The sequence below is a fragment of the Caretta caretta genome, chromosome 9, assembly GCF_965140235.1.
Source record: "Caretta caretta isolate rCarCar2 chromosome 9, rCarCar1.hap1, whole genome shotgun sequence".
NCBI lineage: Eukaryota > Metazoa > Chordata > Testudines > Cheloniidae > Caretta > Caretta caretta.
In genome coordinates this window covers 90,169,383-90,190,308 of record NC_134214.1, presented here as the reverse complement: position 1 = coordinate 90,190,308, position 20,926 = coordinate 90,169,383, and the positions used below count along the sequence as shown (strand labels likewise).

General features: G+C 43.3%; 1 protein-coding gene across 3 annotated transcripts in view; it reads right to left on the bottom strand.

Moving 5' to 3' along the window:
* KIAA1210 (KIAA1210 ortholog) overlaps positions 1 to 20,926 on the bottom strand; it is an 89,926-nt gene that overhangs the window by 13,309 nt on the left and 55,691 nt on the right. For all 3 annotated transcript variants that reach the window (XM_048864610.2, XM_048864609.2, XM_048864608.2), the window contains exons 3-6: positions 17,994 to 18,162; positions 12,567 to 12,696; positions 8,570 to 8,728; positions 4,462 to 4,527 (exon numbers count right to left, since the gene is read on the bottom strand). In XM_048864610.2, the coding sequence (XP_048720567.2) occupies positions 4,462 to 4,527; positions 8,570 to 8,728; positions 12,567 to 12,696; positions 17,994 to 18,162 (524 nt within the window). The remainder of the gene's footprint in view (positions 1 to 4,461; positions 4,528 to 8,569; positions 8,729 to 12,566; positions 12,697 to 17,993; positions 18,163 to 20,926) is intronic.

The following is a 20,926-nucleotide window of genomic DNA, read 5'->3' as shown; positions in this document are numbered from 1 at the left end:
ATGATGCTATTATAAAGGGAGTCAGGGGAAATGTGTGCAGTGAAACCCAAAACCATGCAAAGTTTGTCTGGTTTTGTTACAAACTTGAAACTCAGACCAGGTTTGCTGGAAGGTTCGCACAGAGGCATAGACACTTCAAGCAAGCTTTATAGGTGTGAGAAATCTGCGGTTTTCCATGGTTCCACCACAATACCCAGTGAAACATTTGGATTGAGTTTGGCACTCTCATTTTGGGTTTGCTTGAATTTAAAACAGGGTCAAGAAGGAGTAATCTATGCCGATCAAATAAAAAGTTCCTACAAACCTCTCTGAAGGGAATGTGCAGAGTTTGCCACATTACAAATAGTATGGGGAAGTTATAATGTCTTATTACTCTGTTTCAGTCTCAGGGTTGGTAGGCATACATCAGACAGTGAGAATACATGGGGAAATAGCCTTATAAGGATGCTACATAGCTCCATTCAGATGAAAATTCCATTGTAAAGACCCCTGGGCAAGTATTTAATAAATGAATATTTTAGATTCGCTGAGCCCATAAAGTCAGAAACTCACAGACTTAAGACTTCAGATGAAAATATTGATGACCATGATGAAACACAGTATTGTGCATTAAAGAAGAATCATGATCTTCAAGATCCTCCAGCGATACATAGTACGGTCACTTTAAGAAAGTATCTGCTCTCAATCTTGGCCTGGGCCAAGGCCTGTCAGATTTAATTCAAACCATCAGGTTGCATCTGGTTGCCTAAAATTTATTAAAAATCCTTTTACTCTGATTCTAGGAAAGCACTTATTCTCAGCTTGGGTTTTAAATGCAAGATTGGAACTGGAGCTGTGCTCTAAAAAGGCTTTCCCCGTCTGATCTACAGTATTAGTCTAGATATATATATATTACATGCTTTTAAATTAACAGAAAGAAAAGCAATTCCCTCTTTCTTAATCACTGTTGACTTTTTAAGTTCATGGAGCTAAAACAAAATCCACACTGAATTTATTAATTCAGTTTTAGGTTCTCTTTTTCACAGTGTGTAAATTCAGGAGAAGAAGTAAAGCAGCAAACTATTATTGCTCCTGTAGAATTATAATAGGTTCAGCAAATCTTAGGGGGAGGGGAAAAAAACAAAACAAAAAAAAAAAACAAAAAAAACAGTAACTGTTGCTCGTTTCCCTCATACAAGTTCTTTCCTCTAACAGTTTTAAAATTACTTGTGGCACTCTGAATTCATGTATGAAATGCCTGATCCTGCAGTCAGGGACATGCTGTTTTATACAGCAAAATCAGTTGCTGGGCTTATATGTGCACCAGTACCTGATTTTGCAAGATATGTGATGCATTGCCACACGTTCAAGAGGCACAAACTCTGAAACTCTAGTTTATAGGTGGACAAAACAATTAATAGTACTTGCTTATTTTTGTCCTGTAAGTCTAGACACAGTAACCCGTCTTCTTCTCATAGGCTAGCAACATTTACTGAAACCTGAGGCTAGAGGAGGTCTTGACAGGGACTCCAAAGCTATGACAATTTACACCAGCGGAAGATCTGATTCTAGGGATGATAAACTTTCTCCCTAACACTGACTGGATGGTGATTTCCTCTTCTCTGGGGCAGCCTAAAGAAGAGTAGATAGAAAGCCGTCTCCTTGGTGCTTTGTTTTAAGGTAAAAGGGGGAAGTTTGGGTTAGACTATTACGGGAAGACATCTGTGCTGCAACTGGAATTCAAGCAGAAGGAAAATGTTGCAACTAGAGAGGATTTTCCTTACGAAGTGTTTGGGCCAGGAAACTTTCCTTGTGTGTTGGGACTTCGCTTTGCTCTTTAATTAATTAGAGTTAAAGCAGCCAACAGGGAAGTTAGATTGCTGTAACAGCCATTTGGCAAAGGAGTTTAACCCTGGGTGAAAGCTCCGGAAGAGGGAAAGGGGGGGAAAAAAGATTTGCTGTGATGTTTTTGGAGTAACAGCCCATCCTTATCTTTTAAACAGTCAGGAAGTGTACATTTATAAATACTTAGGCCACTGATGGGAGTCACACACATGCCCCCTGACAGCTTCCTAAAGATGAAGACAGCAGCAGAAGCACTCAGAGAATCCTGGAAGCCAGTGGAAGTCTTAATGTCACATTACCCATCCATTTCAGCAAACCCAGCAGACTGCTAAACTCAAACCATTACATGGGTGTGAAATCCACTTAAGCCAGGACTGTGATAAAGCCCAGTTGTTCTTTACTTAGCACGAAGCAAAGGGAATTCTGTTAAACGGAACAACTAGCTACGGATTTATAATTGCTGTTCTGTTCAGTTTACTGGTTCATGCTCTACTAATTCATAGCTTGATATTAAAGCAAAGAGAAAAAATGTTACTGCACAACTGATGATTAAGGGAAGACATCTTAATTTTAGATGAATGTAAATACAACATCAAGCTAGGCTGCTGAGAAAAATCTTTGGGAGAAAGGACAGATGCTGCACTGAGAAGAAGGAGAAAAAGCCTATACAGCTTCCTGGAAATTGGAGGAAGAAAGCAGGAGCTGACAAGTAGTGGAATTCTGCGCCACAGAAAGTTACTTCTCTTCTTTCCCCCTTTCTCCATAGAAGACCAGGACATGAAACAGGCAAAGTAGGGGGGGAAGGAAATCATGGTCAGCAAGAAGCAGATATTTTACATTATTTTATATGGAAAAATTAAAAGGAACCACCAGTAGCCAGGCTACGGAAAGGATAGTCTGGCTAATATAAATGGGCAAAAAGACTGATTTTGACTAGCACTGGTAGAATATTAGTTGAACCAAGGATTCAATACACATAATGAGATTTTTAATTTTTTTTAAACAAGTGCAAGTTACTTGGACCACTTTGGCTTTAGAATTATTTGCCCAGTCCAGTTTGTGACCCACTAGGAGATATAGTTTTCTGGGTAGAGCAGCAATTGCGGGGGGAAAGAGAAAACGGTCTCAGGGAGAGAGCAGAGGCCTGCCATTTCTAAAGAGCTTTGCATCCTCCCCCCACTCCAGAAAGCAATAATGCCAGAAACTACCAGGCGAGGCAGTACTTGCTGTCAACCACAGGCAGAGGAGCAGGGTCCATCTTGGGAAAACACCCTCCCCTCCCATCCTTCTCAGAGGCTGGCAGGAGAGAGTATAAGGGAACAGAAGGCCTCCTGAGCAGTTTAATTAGAGACTGAGGGTTTGGCCTTGGAGACGCTGCTCTACCTGAGTAGGGCCTTGTGAGTGGCGCCCCCTCGGGAGGGTGCACGGGGCTGTACACAATCTTCTGCCACCATGCTGCCTTGGCCTTACTTGCAGTTCCTCCTAGATAACTGAAGAGTTAATTCTTTTCTTTTTTGGCAGGTTTCCCGTACGGGGCAGGCAGTATGCTACTCCAGCCAGATCAACATTTGTTGTGACCCCATGAAACGGCCCTTCCCTTTCTTCTCCATCAGGGTGGGATGAAGATATCTGGTGCTCGGGGTGTAGCCAGGGAGTAGGAAGAGCCCTCCCACTAGGCAGTGGCTATCTCATGGGGTAGGCAAGCTCCTCTGCAGCCCTATTTATAAGTGATGGCCACTCGTGTAACAGGCATTTGAGGTCACCTGGGGAGGGTCGGATCGTTTCCCCAACTGCTTTATTGGCTGTTGGAGAGTGGGTGGCTCGAAAGGGAAATCTGGACCATTAGGTCTGCCTTTAATGGCTAAAGTAGGCTACTGTCGGTGGAAACATGCCCTCTTGCTCTGCAGTCAGCAGGGATAGTTTGGGGGAGGGTCACCCGGGCATGTTCTTCGAGCACATATGCTGGTGAGCAGAGCTGGCTTAAGCCCTCCCCTCCTTAGGTCAGGGATAGGTTGTGCTGGGCTAACTGGAAGACCAACTGCTCCTAGTTATCAGTTATATACTAAAGACAAGCTGCAATTTAGCTCAGTCCCTTTTCCCCAGGACACCTGGGGTTTAGAAAGGGCCAAGAGCTTTACACATGCCACTCCTCTAGCCATTCTCATTTGTCTGAGAGAGGAGTAGAGTGTCCCCCACAATCTTCTGATGACAGACAGGACTTACTGAGCAGTGGCTGCTGTTAGGGCTTAAGGGTGTATATAGGGGAGTGAATTGTTTTGCAATATTATATTGTGCCTCTTAAATTGACCAATACCTGCTAAGTTACACAACAGAGTATGCAGTATGTCACTAGAGCCAGCTAAGCTATTCCCATGAACAACTTGTTAGGGGTTTGTGCGTTATCTGCAAACAGACTTCAAAATTTGTGTGAATGTGTTTGTTGTTCAAAACTCTGACACGTGTCTCTCTGGGCACACACGTCATTCTCTGGCTTGTGCATGAACTGTCACATTCACAGTGGCTTTTTTTTACCCAGAAGAGAGATATAGCAGTAATATGTGGCACGTATTTGGCTTCATACAGACCCTGTATGCACTCTCTCAGAAAACTTTAGTAACAGAAAGAGCGACTATTTACCTGTTCGTCTTCACTGTCTGTCCCACCTAAACTCAAAGAGCTATGGCGCTGAACAGGGTTGGAGGACTGTGGGATAAAATAAGGAAAAGGGTAAGTCAAGGGACGCATTACACACAGGTATCTGGGACTGAATACAAAAGCATAATTATGAGAAAATACAAAAGGAAAACTTAGGAGGGGTCGTTGCAGGATTCCTAATTCATAGCATAGCCTCTTGGCCATTTGTTCATTCTTCATCAGTGATCAGACACAAGGGACTGGAACTTACATACATGTATACCTGTATCCTGCTATCAGATTCATATTGTGTAGACAGGGGACAGTGTACAAAAGCACAGTGCCTTGATAGATATGCAGGATGGGGACATACACCTTAGTGGAGAATTGAGCCTATAGTGTTTTAAAAGTTACTTTGACCTTCTGCCACGGTTAGATATTCAGATTTACAACTAGGATTAGATTCACTCAAATACCTCTCCCCACTAAAATATTGCTGAAACGTTTTTAAAGTAGGAAGAAAGTTCTTGAAAAAAGACCCTGTTACTTTGAATCCGATTGATTCTGATGAAAAATGTGTCTCATAGCATGGTCAGCTTCACAGATGGGTTCAGTCAAATTGCCAATGTCCCTCATTCCTGGGCTGTTTCAATCCGAGTTATTATTATGGCCTCCATTACAGAAGCAGCTGAGAATCTCACAATCTTGAATATATTTATCTTCAAGACACACCCATCAGGTACAGAAGTTCTATTATTAACATTTTACAGATGAAGAGGAACAGAGAAGCTAAGTGACTATTTCATGGTCACACAGGAAGGCTGTAGGATCTCCCAAATCCCAGGTTAGAACCCTAATCACTGAATCATTCTTTCTCTCCCTATATGACCCCACATAAGAACAACCACTGCACAGTTCAAAACAACTGACAAACTTCTAGAAGGCAATAGTTTTAAACCTTAAGACATTTTCACTTGTGGAAACCGTAAGACTATTATGAACCAAAGAAAGAATTATGTTTAGTTCTCCAACAACAGCAGATCAATCATTCTGTCCAAAGTGTGCAAAGAGATTTGACTTAAATGTACTTCTCTGATCAGTGGATAATCATATGCTAACATTATGCTGCTAGAGCATTCTATAAACTACTTTTTAAAAAAAACCCACAGTACAGATAGAATTTTATTGTTCAACTTATTGTGGAACTAGGCAGACTTCTCTAGAGACCTTATTAACAGATCATTTTCACTCTTTAAAAGTGCTCCAAAGCATTTTATTATTTGCAGAATCCTAGATAAATGCATGCTTTCCTCTCCCCCCCCCCCATACAAAGGCAGTTGTTCACTACCAAGACTTTACAACAACAGCCCCTTTTAAAATCTGTCTTTTTCAAACTGAACTCTGCTTCATGCTAATGTGTTTTTCTCCATCTTTAAACATGCGAGTTCCAGGTCTTACTTAAGCATCCACTTATCGTAGTCCCAGTGCTGAAACAAAATACTGGCATCTTTTCCACCCCCATCTTCAAACCATTCTCTCTCCTCCTGTATAAAGGCTTCACCATGATGCTCCCAAGCTTCTCTCTTGGACACATACAAAATGTTCTGCAATAACAACTCTTTGCGACCAATGGGCCTTGCTACTCCCACCTGCTACTGGGACCAACTCCTCTTCTACATTTATAGTATTTCCATCTGTCTTGCATCTTGATCTATCCATTGTTACTCGAGTTCCTTAAAACAGGTTTTCCTCCTCTTGGTTTGCTTTCTCTCTTGATGGAAATCCAGCCACTCTTTCTCCCTGCTCTGCCTTTTTGCTGAAGTTACTATGCTTACATTCAGCACTGCACAACTGTATGGGAATATTCCAGATTTTTTCACCTTCCTCTGCAGATACATTGTAGGCCACTGCCAGAAGATTCCAGATTTGACCTGTTAGCCCATTCTGGGATGGCACATCTATGTTCTGAGTAGCCTCTACTTAGGCTTTTCAAAGATGAATATTGCCCTTGCTGTCCACTGAGAGACACATCTTTGCTCCAGAACCTTGGAGCATTTAGGGATCTCTGGCCAAGTTCAGACTGGACATAAGCAGATAGAACTCCCTTTGTTTCACCTGTGTTATACCGGATCTGAATTTGGCCCATCACGTATTGCAGCAACCAAATCAGGGGGTTTCAAATAGTGCCATCTTTTGTTAGATAGGTTTTGAAGCTGGCTAGGAGTCTTCCATTATTAAAGGCTATGATTCGGTTGCCATCAGCTGCATAAATCCCTTTGCCTGGTTCTTCCCTTCAGCCTTAAATTAACTCAGAGTTGAAGTAAGGATTCACTTTTTGTTGTCTTTATGACTTTTATATAAATCTGCCAACTGCCTTAATCTTTCCCAGCAGTGTTTCACCTTTCAGTGTATCTACTGGTTTTCAAGACTGCTAAAAGCAGAGTTTGTTCTAACTTGATCCTTAACAATTTTGTATAATTCTTTAAGAGATAAGCACAGAACACTAACTTTTTGTGTATTTCAGGGACCTCTGTTACATGGTTGGTATTTTCTGAATACTGTTTGTCCATCCTTGTGCATTTGGAGATGTGGATGGTTATTATTATAATATTTTGTGGAAAGGAAGGATTTTTAAAGCCTGGATCTTTTACATTTTAAATTTAATCAGGAACATCCTCTCAACTACGAATATCTTTTATAGCAATTGTCATAACCACACAGCTAAGGGTAGCCTAGAATTCCTCCTTACCTGTAAGGGGTTAAGAAGGTCAAATAACCTGGTTGGCACATGACCAAAAGGACCAATGGGGAAAGAAGATACTTTCAAATCTGACGGGGGAAGGCTTTGTTTTTGTGTTCTCTTGGGAAGCAGAGAAGCACCAGGTCAGAAAACTCCTCCTCCTATAAACCATCCTAAAGTGAGTCTCAATATTGTAAAAAGAGTAAGTAAATAAGGCAGGGCGCATTAGATTACCTTTTGTTTTCAACTTGTGAATTTTCCCTGTGCTAAGAGGGAGGTTTATCCCTGTTTTTTGTAACTTTAAAGTTTTGCCTAGAGAGGAATCCTCTGTGTTTTGAATCTGATTACCCTGTAAAGTTACCTTCCATCCTGATTTTACAGAGGTGCTTCTTTTACTTTTTTTTCTTTATAATAAAGTTCTGTTTTTAAGAATCTGGTTTACCTATTTGGTTGGTATATTATTCTCAAGCCTTTCCAGGAAGGGAGTGTAGGGCTTGGGCGGATATTTTGGGGGAATAGGAATTCCTAGTGGTCCCTTCCCTGATCCTTTGTCTAAATTACTTGGTGGTGGCAGCATACTGTCCAAGGACAAAGGATTTGTGCCTTGGGGAAGTTTTTAACCTAAGCTGGTAGAAATAAGCTTAGGGGGCTTTCATGCGGGTCCCCACATCTGTACCCTAGAGTTCAGAGTGGGAAGGGAACCTTGACAGCAATATACAGAGACGGACCAGGATTTAAGTATGGTGCAGATACACATCCACAAGTACCCCAGCATACCTACTTATCTTTAGGTATGTTTGACAACTGGATTTGTTTTAATTACACGCAAATACAAAATAGCCTTTAAACACTCGGTGACTGCTCAAACCTCTTTCCCACCACTGGACCTTGAGCATTCCTGTCTCTAACTTAATGATGGGTCTTCTATGACTATCTATCTATAAATAAGGCCATTGTTGACCTAGAATTGTAGAAGGACTGTCAGTTTAAAAAAAAAAATTCCGTGCACCAATTCTACCCACTTTGGATTTAAACTACCGTAGATTTGATCTTTTTTATACTTCCAGAAATAACTCAACTTCTGTAAACCATTTTTTAACAACCTCCTCTTCCATTGACTTGCAAACTTAAAAAAAATGTTTGTTTCTGACGCTGGTACTGAATTTGAACGAGGGAAACCACCATGCATGATAAATCAGAGAACCAGAGGTTTTGTACAAATGAACCCACATAAAAGATAGCATAGAAATAAGGGTAATGATTTATAGAAAAGCATTTTATTGACTGCAGACTTTAAAAAAAAACAACACATTATTCTACACAGGCAATTTCATTTATCCCTCTAGTACTGAGGTGACATGATGAACATACCTTGCTTGGTGAACATGTTAGAACTTCATGAAGAGTGGAGATTTCTGGAGGGCTTTTAGGTAATCCATCATCTTCTGAAACAGCACCTGTATCTTCCAATTTCCTGCCAGTTATAACAAGAGGAGAAGACCCAAATCTGATGTTCTGTTGTAACTGGAGCTGTGGGGTGAAGGGAAACATAATACACAATCTTAAAATGGCTTTAACTGTACGGGAGAAACTGTCATTATGTACAATTCTACCCAAGAGAAGTATACAAAGGAAAGGGCCATCCAGAAAGCTTAGTAAAGAGTGAAGTTGTATTTAGTTATGTTCTTCTAGGACCTCCCATGAACACTGGCTGCTACACAAAATATTGAAAAAAACAATTTAATTCATCAGATTATTACAGACTGACATCTCACCATCCCCAGCAGAACCACAGTCACATTATTACAAAACACACGGCATTCATGTTGTACATCCACACACTGTTTTGAATTCCCAGTTTATACCTTAACCCCACCATCCGACCAAACCCACAGAGTCTGGGTGTGGATAAGTCACCTAATCTTTCTTCAGCACTAAAAATAACAGTTGCCCATCTTACAGAGGTGGTTAATTAGCTAGTGTTGGTAAAGAATGACAAGTGATGGCATTTACCAGAATGCACACAATCTTCCAGAGTTTGGAAGGCTGGTAGCTCCTAGAACCCTGGTTTTATCGGGATAATTGTCCTTTGCAAAAAGTTCCTTTGCAAAAAATAATAATAATAATGACTGCTATACCCCAACCCCCAACAAGCAACTGGGCCCCACTTCTGCACCAAGCAGCAAGGTATTGACAGGAAGAGTTGCTCTCACACAGAGATTTTATATAAAAGGGAGTCCTTTAAAATTTGTGGTGCATCCCAAAAGATCATTTCACTAACTCTCCCCCAAAACCTCAGGACATGGGGAGTGATTGTGGCTGACAGGAATCACTGATGTTTGTCAGAGGGGGGTGTGAATTGTTTTGCAAAGCTGCCCCAAAAATGCTAGGACCAGTCTGACCTTGGGGGAGGGCGGGTGGGAAACAAAACAAAAAACCCCAGAGTCTGCAACCTTACAAGTGGCCAGATGTTCCCTCTTAAAACACACAACAAAAAACAAATCTCAGGAAACACCAGTTCTGAAGTTCTTGGAGTCAGCTATGTCAGGGCTGGACAACAGACAAGGTCTGAAGAGAACTAAAAATGGCTCATCTGAGTACGCCTGACAGAGACCAAGACCTATGGTCATTTGCTTATTAAACCACAGGTTGGGGAGTTTACAAAGATCTAGGGGCTGATTCTCCGTTGCCCCTCATGCTATATGGTCATTTCCGCCTCTGCAAAATGGATGCAAAATGCTACTCTTCTGATGTGGCAGCATTTTACACCTGCATTGCTCTCAAATGTATGGGTGTGAACAACTACAGAGCCACAGGGAGTCAAGCCCAGTGGCGGATTTAGAATTAGTGGGGCCCTGTGCGTAGCTTCATTTTTGCCCCCCCCCCACACTTCCTCAGGACCCAGCCAAGAAAAAGCACACTCTCTCTTATCTCTCCCCCCGTTTTTCATTCTTTTTTTCTTCATCCTCCTCCTATAAGTAATAGGAAGTAAATTAAATAAAGTGAGGTCCCTTGATTAGGGTAGGGGGTTGGGGTGCAGGAGGGGATGAGGGCTCTGGGCGGAAGTTTGGGTGCGGGCTCTGGGCTGGGGTGTGGGGGTTGGGCTCTGGGAGGAAGTTTGGGTGCTGGGAACAGGCTCTGGGATGGGGAAGGGGGTTTGGATGTGGGAGGGATTCAGGGGAGTGGCGCTTACCTCAAGCAGCGCGGCTCCCAAAGCGACCGGCAGACCCCTCTGGCAGCGGCTCCTAGGCAGGGGGAAGCCAGGTGGTCTCCATCTGCCACTGCCCGCAGGCGCCAGTGCCGCCCCCGCAGCTCCCATTGGCTGCAGTTCCCAGCCAATGGGAGCTGCGGAGTTGACACTCGGGCAACGCATGGAGATACCCCCACCCCAGGGGCCGCAGGGACATGCCGGCCGCTTCCGGGAGCAGTGTAGTGATGAGGAAGGGAGGCAGAGTGAGCAGGGAGCCGCCTTAGCCCTGCTGCTGGCACCTCTCTGCGTGCCCCTTGAGGGGAAGAGGACAGCGGGTCTCCATGCACTGCCCGGGGAGGGGGCAGCTCACAGAGCTGCCTCCCCCCACCAGGGGCACGCAGAGACGTGCCTGCAGCCAGCTGCTTCTGGGAGCAGTGCAGGGCCACCGGCCATAGCGTGCAGGCAGCCTGCCTATCTACCTGAACCCTGCTGCGGTGTCATATTTTGGGGGCCCCCTGTCGTTGGAAGCCCCGTTCCACCGCACGGTGTGTTTAATGGTAAATCTGCTCCTGGTCAAGCCTCTGTTCTACAACCTCCTTATTCAGATTCTACCACATCGGCCCAAGCGCCCCACAAATTTACCCCAAACCAATCAGAGAAAGAGAAGCAAGGCAATCTGCAAACGCTAGACAGATGACAAGCTGCTCAAAGAATGTAATGAATGCAGCAAGCAAATGAGACCCACTGCACATCTGCACATCTACTCCCTAAGTGGGAGTAAAATCTGCTTCCCTAATATTTTACAAACCCTGCCCACTCTTCTTTATTAAATGCAGAGGGCAAGACATTACAGGAGAAATGGAAAATGTACGCTCTCTCTTGTGCTGGCAATAGTTAATCTACTGTTACTAAGAACTATCTGGTTTTATTGGTGTGCAGCTTTTTTATCCAAATGAGAGTTAAGTTAAAGGTAACAGACTCTCCCCTTGGATTATAAAAATACCCCTGGCAGCACTCTGTTACTATGCAGATTAGTGAATAGTTGATAGAAGAGGAGTCAAGGGGATGGAGATAACAGAATCAGATTAAACAAATGGAAAGGAGCTTTTGCCCCCAGAAGGTCTTGTCGTATGAAAATATTATCTCCCCCGACTGACCGCACTGTTTTGCGAGTAATATCTTGAACTGAAACTTGGCCTCATCTGTATTTTCATGAACAAGTCCCTCTGCGTATCTCCTGCTTTTTAATATGTGATGCAACCTTGCTTTGCAACAGCGGTTCATGCTGACCAATGAAGGCCTGTAGGCGGCCTTGGACTGCATTATCAACAGTTTGCTTCAATCCCCGGGAAAACCTTTAACTTTTATCTTTGTGTTTTATGCTGGCAGCTATCAGAATGCAAAAACCAAGGATTGATAAGGAGGTTGCCAAGAAGGGTTCAGCATGTGCTTTGGAAGAAGGAAGTGACCTAGGAGAACAGAGTGTCCTCAGCTGACAGCGATAGGAAGAATAATGATAGAAATAAAGCTGTTATTAAGAATGCCCCGACACATCTGTCTTTCCTCCACACATTCATGGTGGTGCTGGACAATACAATACAAAACATTTAAAAATCCTCTCAGGGCAGAACTGTAGCAGAGGGATGCCTTTAAAATAATACTAGTGAACATAAGAACGACCATACTGGGTCAGACCAATGGTCCATTTTGCCCAGTACCCAGTCTTCTGACAGTGGCCAGTGCCAGGTGCCCCAGAGTGAATGAACAGAAAGAATCATCAGGTGATCCGTCCCATTGCCCGTTCCCAGCTTCAGTGTAAGGGATACATTTCAATATAAACAAATAGCCTTAAACAAAAGGCAGAAGCTATGAAATAAAGAATGGAAGGTCCTTGGGGAAGAGGAACTGCTCACCTCAGGAAGAATATAGGTTATGAAGTCTTGGGGACAGGGGGTTGTCACCTGAGTAACCAGCACAAGGCTGAGCACACCGGTGCTGCTTAATAAATATATCTATTTCTAAGCAGCAGAACAGATTCAAACAACAGCACATCTATTTTCCAACTCTCTGCCATACGCATTGAGGAATCGGCTGGTGAGCGGATCCAAGCAAGTGTTCAGTATGGCAGCTAACAACTAGTAAATTATCCAGTCTTGTGAACATGGAACGTGCTCTTACCTGTAATGTTTTCACTTTCCCAGGTATGTTTTCCTGAGAGGACATGTCACCAGCTGTATTTTCTGGCGCAGATTCAAAAATAAAGACACTGTCATGTGACAAGGCTTTGTTTCCCATGCTTCCTTTGGATCTGAAAGGGAGGGAAGATCTTTGAGCCCACTATCTAGATCTCTAAAATTTCATATCATTCATGTATTCAGATACCTTAAGAGGGGCAGAGCAGTCAGGATGTTTAACTAGGAATCCAGAGAGGTGGGTTCTATTCCTAGTTTTGCCACTGACCTAGGACATTGGGCAAGTCATTCTCTGTGCGTCTGTTTTCCCTCCCACCTTTTGTGGGTCTTGTCTAGTTAGACTGTAAGCTCTTCAGGGCAGGAATTGTATCACTATGTGTTTGTGCAGTCCCTACCACAAATAAAGCCCTGGTCTCAGCTGAGGCCTCTAGGTGCTACCATAATACAAGTAATTAATAATAATAATAAAAAAACTCCTTGACTCACACTTTGGGCCTTGCCAGCAAGGCTTCAAAGACAAGCATGTCACAAGGATAAGTCCCCTTTGCAATCTTCCCCTCCCTTCTTACTGCCAGTTGGCTTTTTTGTTTTCTCCATGGCAACTCCATGTATGGCCCTGCTCCTCTAGCTTGAGGAAAAGTTACATTTTACACTATCATTAGAGAAACACCCCCCCCCCCGCATCCTTTAATGCGACCCTTCCCCCCAGAGTCCAGGGTTACATGGCCTATAAGCCATCAGAACAGCAGGATCTGAGCCCAATTCTCCATTCCAGTAAGGCTCCTTTATGCCACATTACCTGTGCAGAGGGCTAATACGGTCATTGGGAAACTCCTCCAGCGCAGGGGGAATCTCTGAGTGGCATAAAGCCAGTGTAGCAGCTCCATACCATGCCCTTGCAGGAGACTAGGGGCATCCCTCTGTCCAGCAGTTCTTGGTTGCTGGAACAGCCCCTTCAGGCCTTCATAGCTGGGTGTGGGTCAGATCAGCCCTGATTTCTGGGCAGATGGAACCACACACAAATCTAGTTCAAACCCTGGCACATATAGAGGTTAAAATATGGTTCCCTAACAGGGTTTCTTCTGTCCACATAGGCAAAGAAAAACTGTTATAACATGACTGGACCACAAATATAGTTCCAATCTACATTTTAAATGTGGCCAAGGCCCATCTACAATACAACTAGAGCCACGTCAGGGGACCCAGTTACAACTCCTGAGTACAGCTGGATGAATAACAGATTTCTTAGATAGGTGGCAAATGTAAAAAAAAAGCTCAAAATGAAATGTTTTGTTTGACTTAAAAATTTTTTTTTTTATTTGTAATTGGGCTTTACTGAAATTGACAGCGATTTCTAAACAAAAAGTCATTTCAAGATTTTTACAGAATTCCCCCTCCCCTCCGTATGAACAATTTGGGTAAAATTGATTCAATTTAGTGAAGCATTTCCATGTTGCCAAATCTGCATTTTTTGCAACAACAACAACAAAGTTTCAGACCAAACTTTTTGCCTAGGTCTCCTCCTGAGTCCAGCTCTATGCTCTCCAGAGGTTTAGCTTGGCTAAGGGAGATGATTAGCTCCTGTCTATGCTACAGCTATTAACGGAGTTGTAACCAGGCCCCCTCAGTTATAGATGCTGTATAGACAGGTTGTAGTTGTACATTCCCTGTCTAAAAGGCAACAAACATGGGTTGCATCAAAATTTCACACCAGCACTTAGCTAGACACAAAGAGCTCTTTCCTGAGGCCAGACCTGTAATCCAGGTCTAAACCCCTTGGCCCAGCTGCCTTTTAGACAACGTAAATTGCATTTAGCAGATTGACTCAGGGTAAATGGAAATGACTAGGGACAATCCCTTCTCACAAAACTGTCAGGGAAAATCTCCGATTCGATACAACATTTGCTTTATATGGGGATTCCAGATGGAATGAGGGGGTCTCATCCATTAGTCTCATAACCTAAAATTCCCTCTTTACCTCCAAAACAAACTCGGGGGGGGAGGGGGGGTTCATAAAGGAATACTCAGTAAAAAAAATCTCTTTCTGCTCCTGCCCTACAGCAAAACCACCTTCTTCTCACATCACTGGGGAATGACACCTGCAGTGCCTGCTTGGCTAACTTCACTTTGCCATTTGAGATGTAGCCAATCATATACTTAGGCGGAGTCTGAAAGCATTCCCCCAGGGCACGTGCAGCAATCTTGCTGCACATTACTGTCTTGTCCAGAACTAATCTGTGCTCTTGCATTAAAAGCCAGGCCCAGAGCTCATGTTCTTCCCCTTTGCTTTAGCATTATCAGCTAGCTAATGCCTATCTTCAGCTGTTGCGTAGCGTTTCAGTGCAGTGATAAACACTTGCCTGCCTTCACCCTCTAGGCAATCCCTAAGTTTTTACACTGTGTATGTCAATTTTTAGATAAGCACTTTTTGGATAAAAGGGACTATATCCAGGCAAGATAATTACTGAAGCTATTATGCTGTGGCTAGAAAGATGGTCTCAATTCGGTTTTTAATTAATATAAACTAATACTGATGCTCGTTGTTCTTTATTGATTTATTTAGAACAGATCCTGTGTCTGGCCCTGTATTAATCTCTTTTTAAAACAGCGATGTTCTTACTGTATTTATTTGGAGTCCTTTAGAAAGAGCAGCTGACATTTGCTTGTTCTGGAGACTGTACTGCTGCACCAGTTAGATGTTTAAAAAATACACACACACACACACACGTGTAATTGCACAAGACTTTCTACATTTTCTTTTGGCAGTGACAATAGGAGCATAAAAGTAACTTTAGAATTAAATGCAGGTCTAGGACAGATGATTGTAGGACAAGCTTTCCTACATACAATATATTCACAGTGTAATCCCTTCCAGTGTATTTATATTTGCATCGAAATCTAAAGCTGCATTGTTAGCCAATAAAGAGAGAAAACAGATGTTTTAGTCATTATACTTCTACCCCAGTTTCCATATACGAGTCAGCCACATGCATTCCCACCAAGATGCTGTTACTTAAAGCAGCACGAACATGAAGATAGCATTTAAAACGAAACTCCACGACTTGAAGTTTGCTTAATTTCTGCTCCACTAAGTGGATAAAATCAACCAAGGGGAGAACTTGGCCCTAAATAATCCTGCTCCAAATGAAATACACTGAGCAGGAGGGGCTTCTAAGTATGAGCTGGTGTTTTAATCTCAGCATGGAGGGGTGTATAATGCATACTCTCGGGGGGGTGATTGATGGATGCTTTTATGAGAGCAGCATGTTTGAGCAGTGGTTGGAATGAGGAGAGAGTGGCGCACAAGGAGGTGGGGTGGAGCTGCAAAAGTAAGGGATAGAAGAAGGCACAAAACAAAAGTGGGTGATACCAAAGGGATACATGGGAGGGGTGACAGGTTTAGAATTGGGACAGTCTAGGGTTGCCAAGCCTCCAGGATTGTCCTGGAATCTCCAGGAATTAAAGATTAATTTTTAATTAAAGATTATGTCATGTGATGAAACCTTCAGGAATACATCCAACCAAAACTGAAAACTCTAGTCATCAAGGAGGAATTCCCATCCCATATCTTCATCCCATGGACCTCAGAGTTCAAGGGGCAACCACACAGAGGCCCCTGGGCCATAGGTGTTCAAAGTAGGGGTGCTACCATACCACTAACCCACGGACAGTTGGCATGCTATGGAAGCTCTGCTGACACAACTCCCCTTACCCTTCCACTGGCTTGTATGGGAAGAGCTCAACACCTCTGAGGGTCTGGCCCATATAGTTAATATTTTTAATTAAATTATAAAAAAAGAGATTACATGGTAAAAAGGGGAAACCCTATACTTTCTCCACAACCACCAGCACCAAAACCACAGCTCTTTGGTATTCTACATACCAGGGATTACAAAGCTTGGGGCCCAGTTCTGCAAACCTTCCACAGGCAAAATTCCCATTGGCTTCAATAGGGTCCCTTGCATGTTCAAGAAGAGACCCATTAAAGAATGAGCTTGTTTAGTTTCTCTAGGTATTTATAAAGCACCCAGCTCACTGTGATATCTGGGCATGAACAGGTTTTTGAACAGCACAAAAAATATTTTGTTATAGATAATCAACTCAATTTGATTTCTTATAACAATAAAGTTTTATCCACTTCTTAATCTTCACTTTTGCACAATATTAACTTCAGTTTATAATCTGTGGATGATAGTGCTGGGATAAAGAGCACTTGGGTATGGTGTGCTGGATTAACTGCAAGAGAGAAATCTCTTCTTCACTTTTGCACTTGGAACAGACAGTAATATTCTTATGAATCTGCACCATTTCCACTCTGTGCATCAGCTAACAAGGTTTGGTAGGTTAGTTGTGTGGGTATAATTCCTCTTACCCTAGGTATAATCACTCCCTCTGTCATTGCTATGCTAACAAGCCAAGGCCTGGCAGATCCCCAAATTCCTGCCTACTGCCCAGTATGCGGCGTGCAAACACATAACTCATCAAGCCTCCTAAACAGACATTTTTAACTAATTTGTTCCAGGCTGGGTTTGAAAGCAAACAGTTATGTGGATTGTTTCAACAGAGTACTGATCAAATACTTATATTGAAACAACAGGGGCACATTGATTTTAATATTTTTGCAGGTTTGTTTGTTTTTTTAAAAGAATTTTCACATTTCTTGATGGTTGTTAATGGTTAGGTTCTACTGTATGACTTGCTGATGTTCTGGCAATACCTGCCTCTGAGGACACTGGTATCTGTAATAGGTTTGTGCATGTCTCCTTAACTAAGAGACAACAGCTCCTCCTTTGGGCAGGAACGTAACAATATTCAGAATCACATTCAAAGCAAGGGTTTCCCAGCACAGATGTGTAGCGTCTCCCTTGATATACTACATGCATGTGGTTGCAGGTGCAAAATTAGAGGCCTTTTAAAAACAAAATATAGCTCTAATTGTCAGCTTAGTCATAAGAAAATTAACTAAGTGGCTCTTGAAGGCAGAGATTCTGCTGCTAAATTATTTTCCTTTGTCCCAGTCATGAAGCAGGTTAATCTACACAGGCTCCATTGATGCTAAGAAACAGCCACTTGATTTCCTGTACATTCCCTGTATCAGCAGTACTCAGATCACCACTTACTCTAAAGTCACTGCTGGTAAGACTTGCCAGGGTGGATTTCAAACACCAAACAAAGTCTGGCCTATCTGCAGTTTTACAGGCTAAACAGTTGGATAGAGTTTTCCTCCTATGCTGATTTTTGGAGCCTGTTTCAAAGGAAAAAGGAAATTCCTGAAATTCCATCAGCAGCATTAGGACTTGTTTTGCACAAACTTGGACAGAGGTTGCTCCTCAGGGGCCAGCTCAGGCTTTCATTCTATTGCTGCGAAATGTCTGCACAACCTGGTAATTTCTGTGTTTCACTGCAAGCTTACCCAGGCTCAGTTGGTGAATGAAGAGCAATAGTATCGAGCGCAGGGATGCTGACATCGCTGCTGGACTGGCTTGGTTTTAAATTACTCTCCCTCCTGGGAGCTGGAGATTCTTTCCTTTTCTTCTTAGCAAAAAAGTTCTTGAAAGTCTGAAATTTGGATTTTTTCTTTCCTGCAATGTGAGAGAACAAAAAACTTTACAAAGGGTGCAGGCGGAGGTTACTATGGACAATGTTCCATCGGAAACTGCAGAGGGATCCTTTGGAGAACTGCAAGCCACAGCAACCCATTCATTTAACTGAGCAACTTTGTAAATAATTCAGTGGTGGAGTCCTGTGAAATGCAAAGCTGTAATTCTTAGTTGGGCTGTCTATGAAATATCACTACAATAAGCAGATGGTTCCAATATTTCTTTAGGTTTCCGTTTAGGCACACAGCTTATATATAACATACACCACAGATCCGCACATGGGCTATGTAAATCGAGTTTGGTTTACCATGAAGGATAAAGTACATTTTAAATATTCTAATGTCTTTACTTAACTCTTAAGATCTTCAATTAGCTTAATTTAGCCCTGGATTTTTCAGCCAATTTTGTAAAAAGGACAGCAGTTAAAGGAATACAGACTAAATTTGGTGAAAAATTTAAAGCTTTTATAAATCCTAAGATCAAAAGAAAAAAAGTCTCCCCAATTTAAAAAAAAAAAAATTTCCAGGAAGACAGTTGCTTTTAAATATATAACACTCTGCTGCAGCATCTGAAACCCAAAAACATTGGTACACTAAGTATCCGACAGTGAAACTGGCTACAGACAAAAGACTTCACTGGGTTTTATTGTCTAAACTCAGAGAAATACACAAAGTATCAAAGAGCATAAATAGTAAGATACATATTAGATTTCTTTTTTTAAAAATTCCTTCACGTATACTAATCAACGGTATTTTAGGGTGATACAGTTTTGTTTGTTTAGCTATTATTTCTTTATTATTGACTTTTAAATTGACAGAGTCCCTTTAATGACAGTTTGGGGTTCTTTGGTCAAAACCCGTTGTACTAGGTACCCTCAGACTTGACTCTGACATAGTTAGAATGCAAAAACAGTGCAAGGTACCAGAGCACAAACCATTGTTCAATTCATATTCCAGAGTAGCTGGGGTAATACACAGCTGGAGGATTTCTTCATAAACAAGGCATTATTTCAGTACAATTATTTGTCTTCTCTCAGGAATAAGTTAGTCTGCAATGCTTTGTCTCAGCGTGTGCCCAGCATGTACGGCAATTTATGCCAGTGGCTTTATTGGGGCTGAAGCAATGCCACCATCCAGCTGCATCTTGCACCAGACAATAGTCATTTTGAGAAATACACAATGACTCCAGGCTCTAAGCTATACAGTAGCAAATAATAATATTGTCACGCCCTGTTGAGTTGTAGCAGATGTTGGGGGCTTGCAGTTGGTTTCTGCTGGAGGAGAAATCAGTGACTTGGAGTCTGGGTGATCTGCTAGTGTAACTTGATTTATTTACACTGAAACAGGGTACTTAGTGGTAGATTAGCCATTGGGCCAACGGGTCCTGTGCCCAGGGGCCCCAGCCAATTGGGGGCCCCCAGAAGAATGGGCACCCCCCTCACCTTAACCTGCTGCATCCACCCTCCTGCCAGGGAATGGGGTCAGGGCATGGGAGCTTGTCTCACTCCGCCCACCCAGCGCTCCTGCTGGGGAGCCGCGTCACGACCCGCTGTCTGGCGGGAGAGCCTGGTGGGCGGGGGAAGCCCCCACACTCCAACCCAGTTTATTGGAAGGAGTGCCGGGGAGGAGCCTGGGGGGACTGAAGGCGGAAGGGGTGGGGAGGGGCTCCCTGCCTGCTCTGGCCCAGGGCCCCACAAACCCCTAATCCGCCTCTGAGGGTACTAGCCCTTTAAAGGAGAGAGGAGGTTGTTACCCCATTCCATGTGTCCAGGAAAGCAAAGGAAGCAGTCACTGGGAGGGAGGAAGATGGCCCCAGGGAGTAGTCAGTGTCTGGGACAGGGAAGATATAGGCCAAAATTCAGTGTTACCATAAATACTGATAAAAACGGACTTCAGTGCCAAGTGCACCATTACAGGAGTATTTATAAGTACGAGTATGCTGCGGAAATAGTACCTATGCATTTATAAGGAAAAGTACACGTGCCAGGACTTTCAACTCCCATATTCCCAAAAGCCCCTTCAGCACTAGACTGTGCCCAATGGCTAGTAGGCATTTTCCACCCCACCCTACAGGGGATGCAGCTACTGGGCTGGTTCTCTCAGTGCAGGACACGGAGGTATTTGTCTGTCTGCTCTGCCCAACCCCCACCGACGCACTCCTCCTCTGGGCTGGGCAGCGAGTCTCCTTGTGGCCAGTTTAGTGACCGATCAAAAGCAAAGGGGGCTGGGCCGCCATCTTCCTTAGCTGGTGCTAACAGAAAAATGCCCTGGCGGCCGGACCTCAGGGTCTGGATCTTCCAAGCTGGGACAGTGGGCTCTGGGGCAAGTATGCAGAGTGCTTCAAAATACTTAAGTACCTACTGGCAAACTGCATCTCAGTCCACTGCTGCTTTAAGGGCTTGGGACCAGGAGCCTGCTAAGGTGGGCAGGACAAGGCTCCCCTCCCTCCCAGCCCTCACAAACAGGTGTTGGGGTGATTCGACTCCCCTGGGGAGGCTCAAGAGATTCATTAGTTGATGGGGCAGGTAACTCAGAAGTAGGCTTCAAGGTCTGTCAGGGGGGAGAGAGAAACTGGAGAGGGGGAAAACTCAGCCAGGACACAGCCCCAGGAAGGAGGGCAGTGAAAGCCCTGAACCTGAGGGGATAGTCTACAGGCCAGGGAGACCAGGACTGGAAACAATCCCAAGAAGGAGGACTACAAGACCCTAAATTTGAGGGATAAGTGAAAAGGGGTCTTTTGGGAGTGA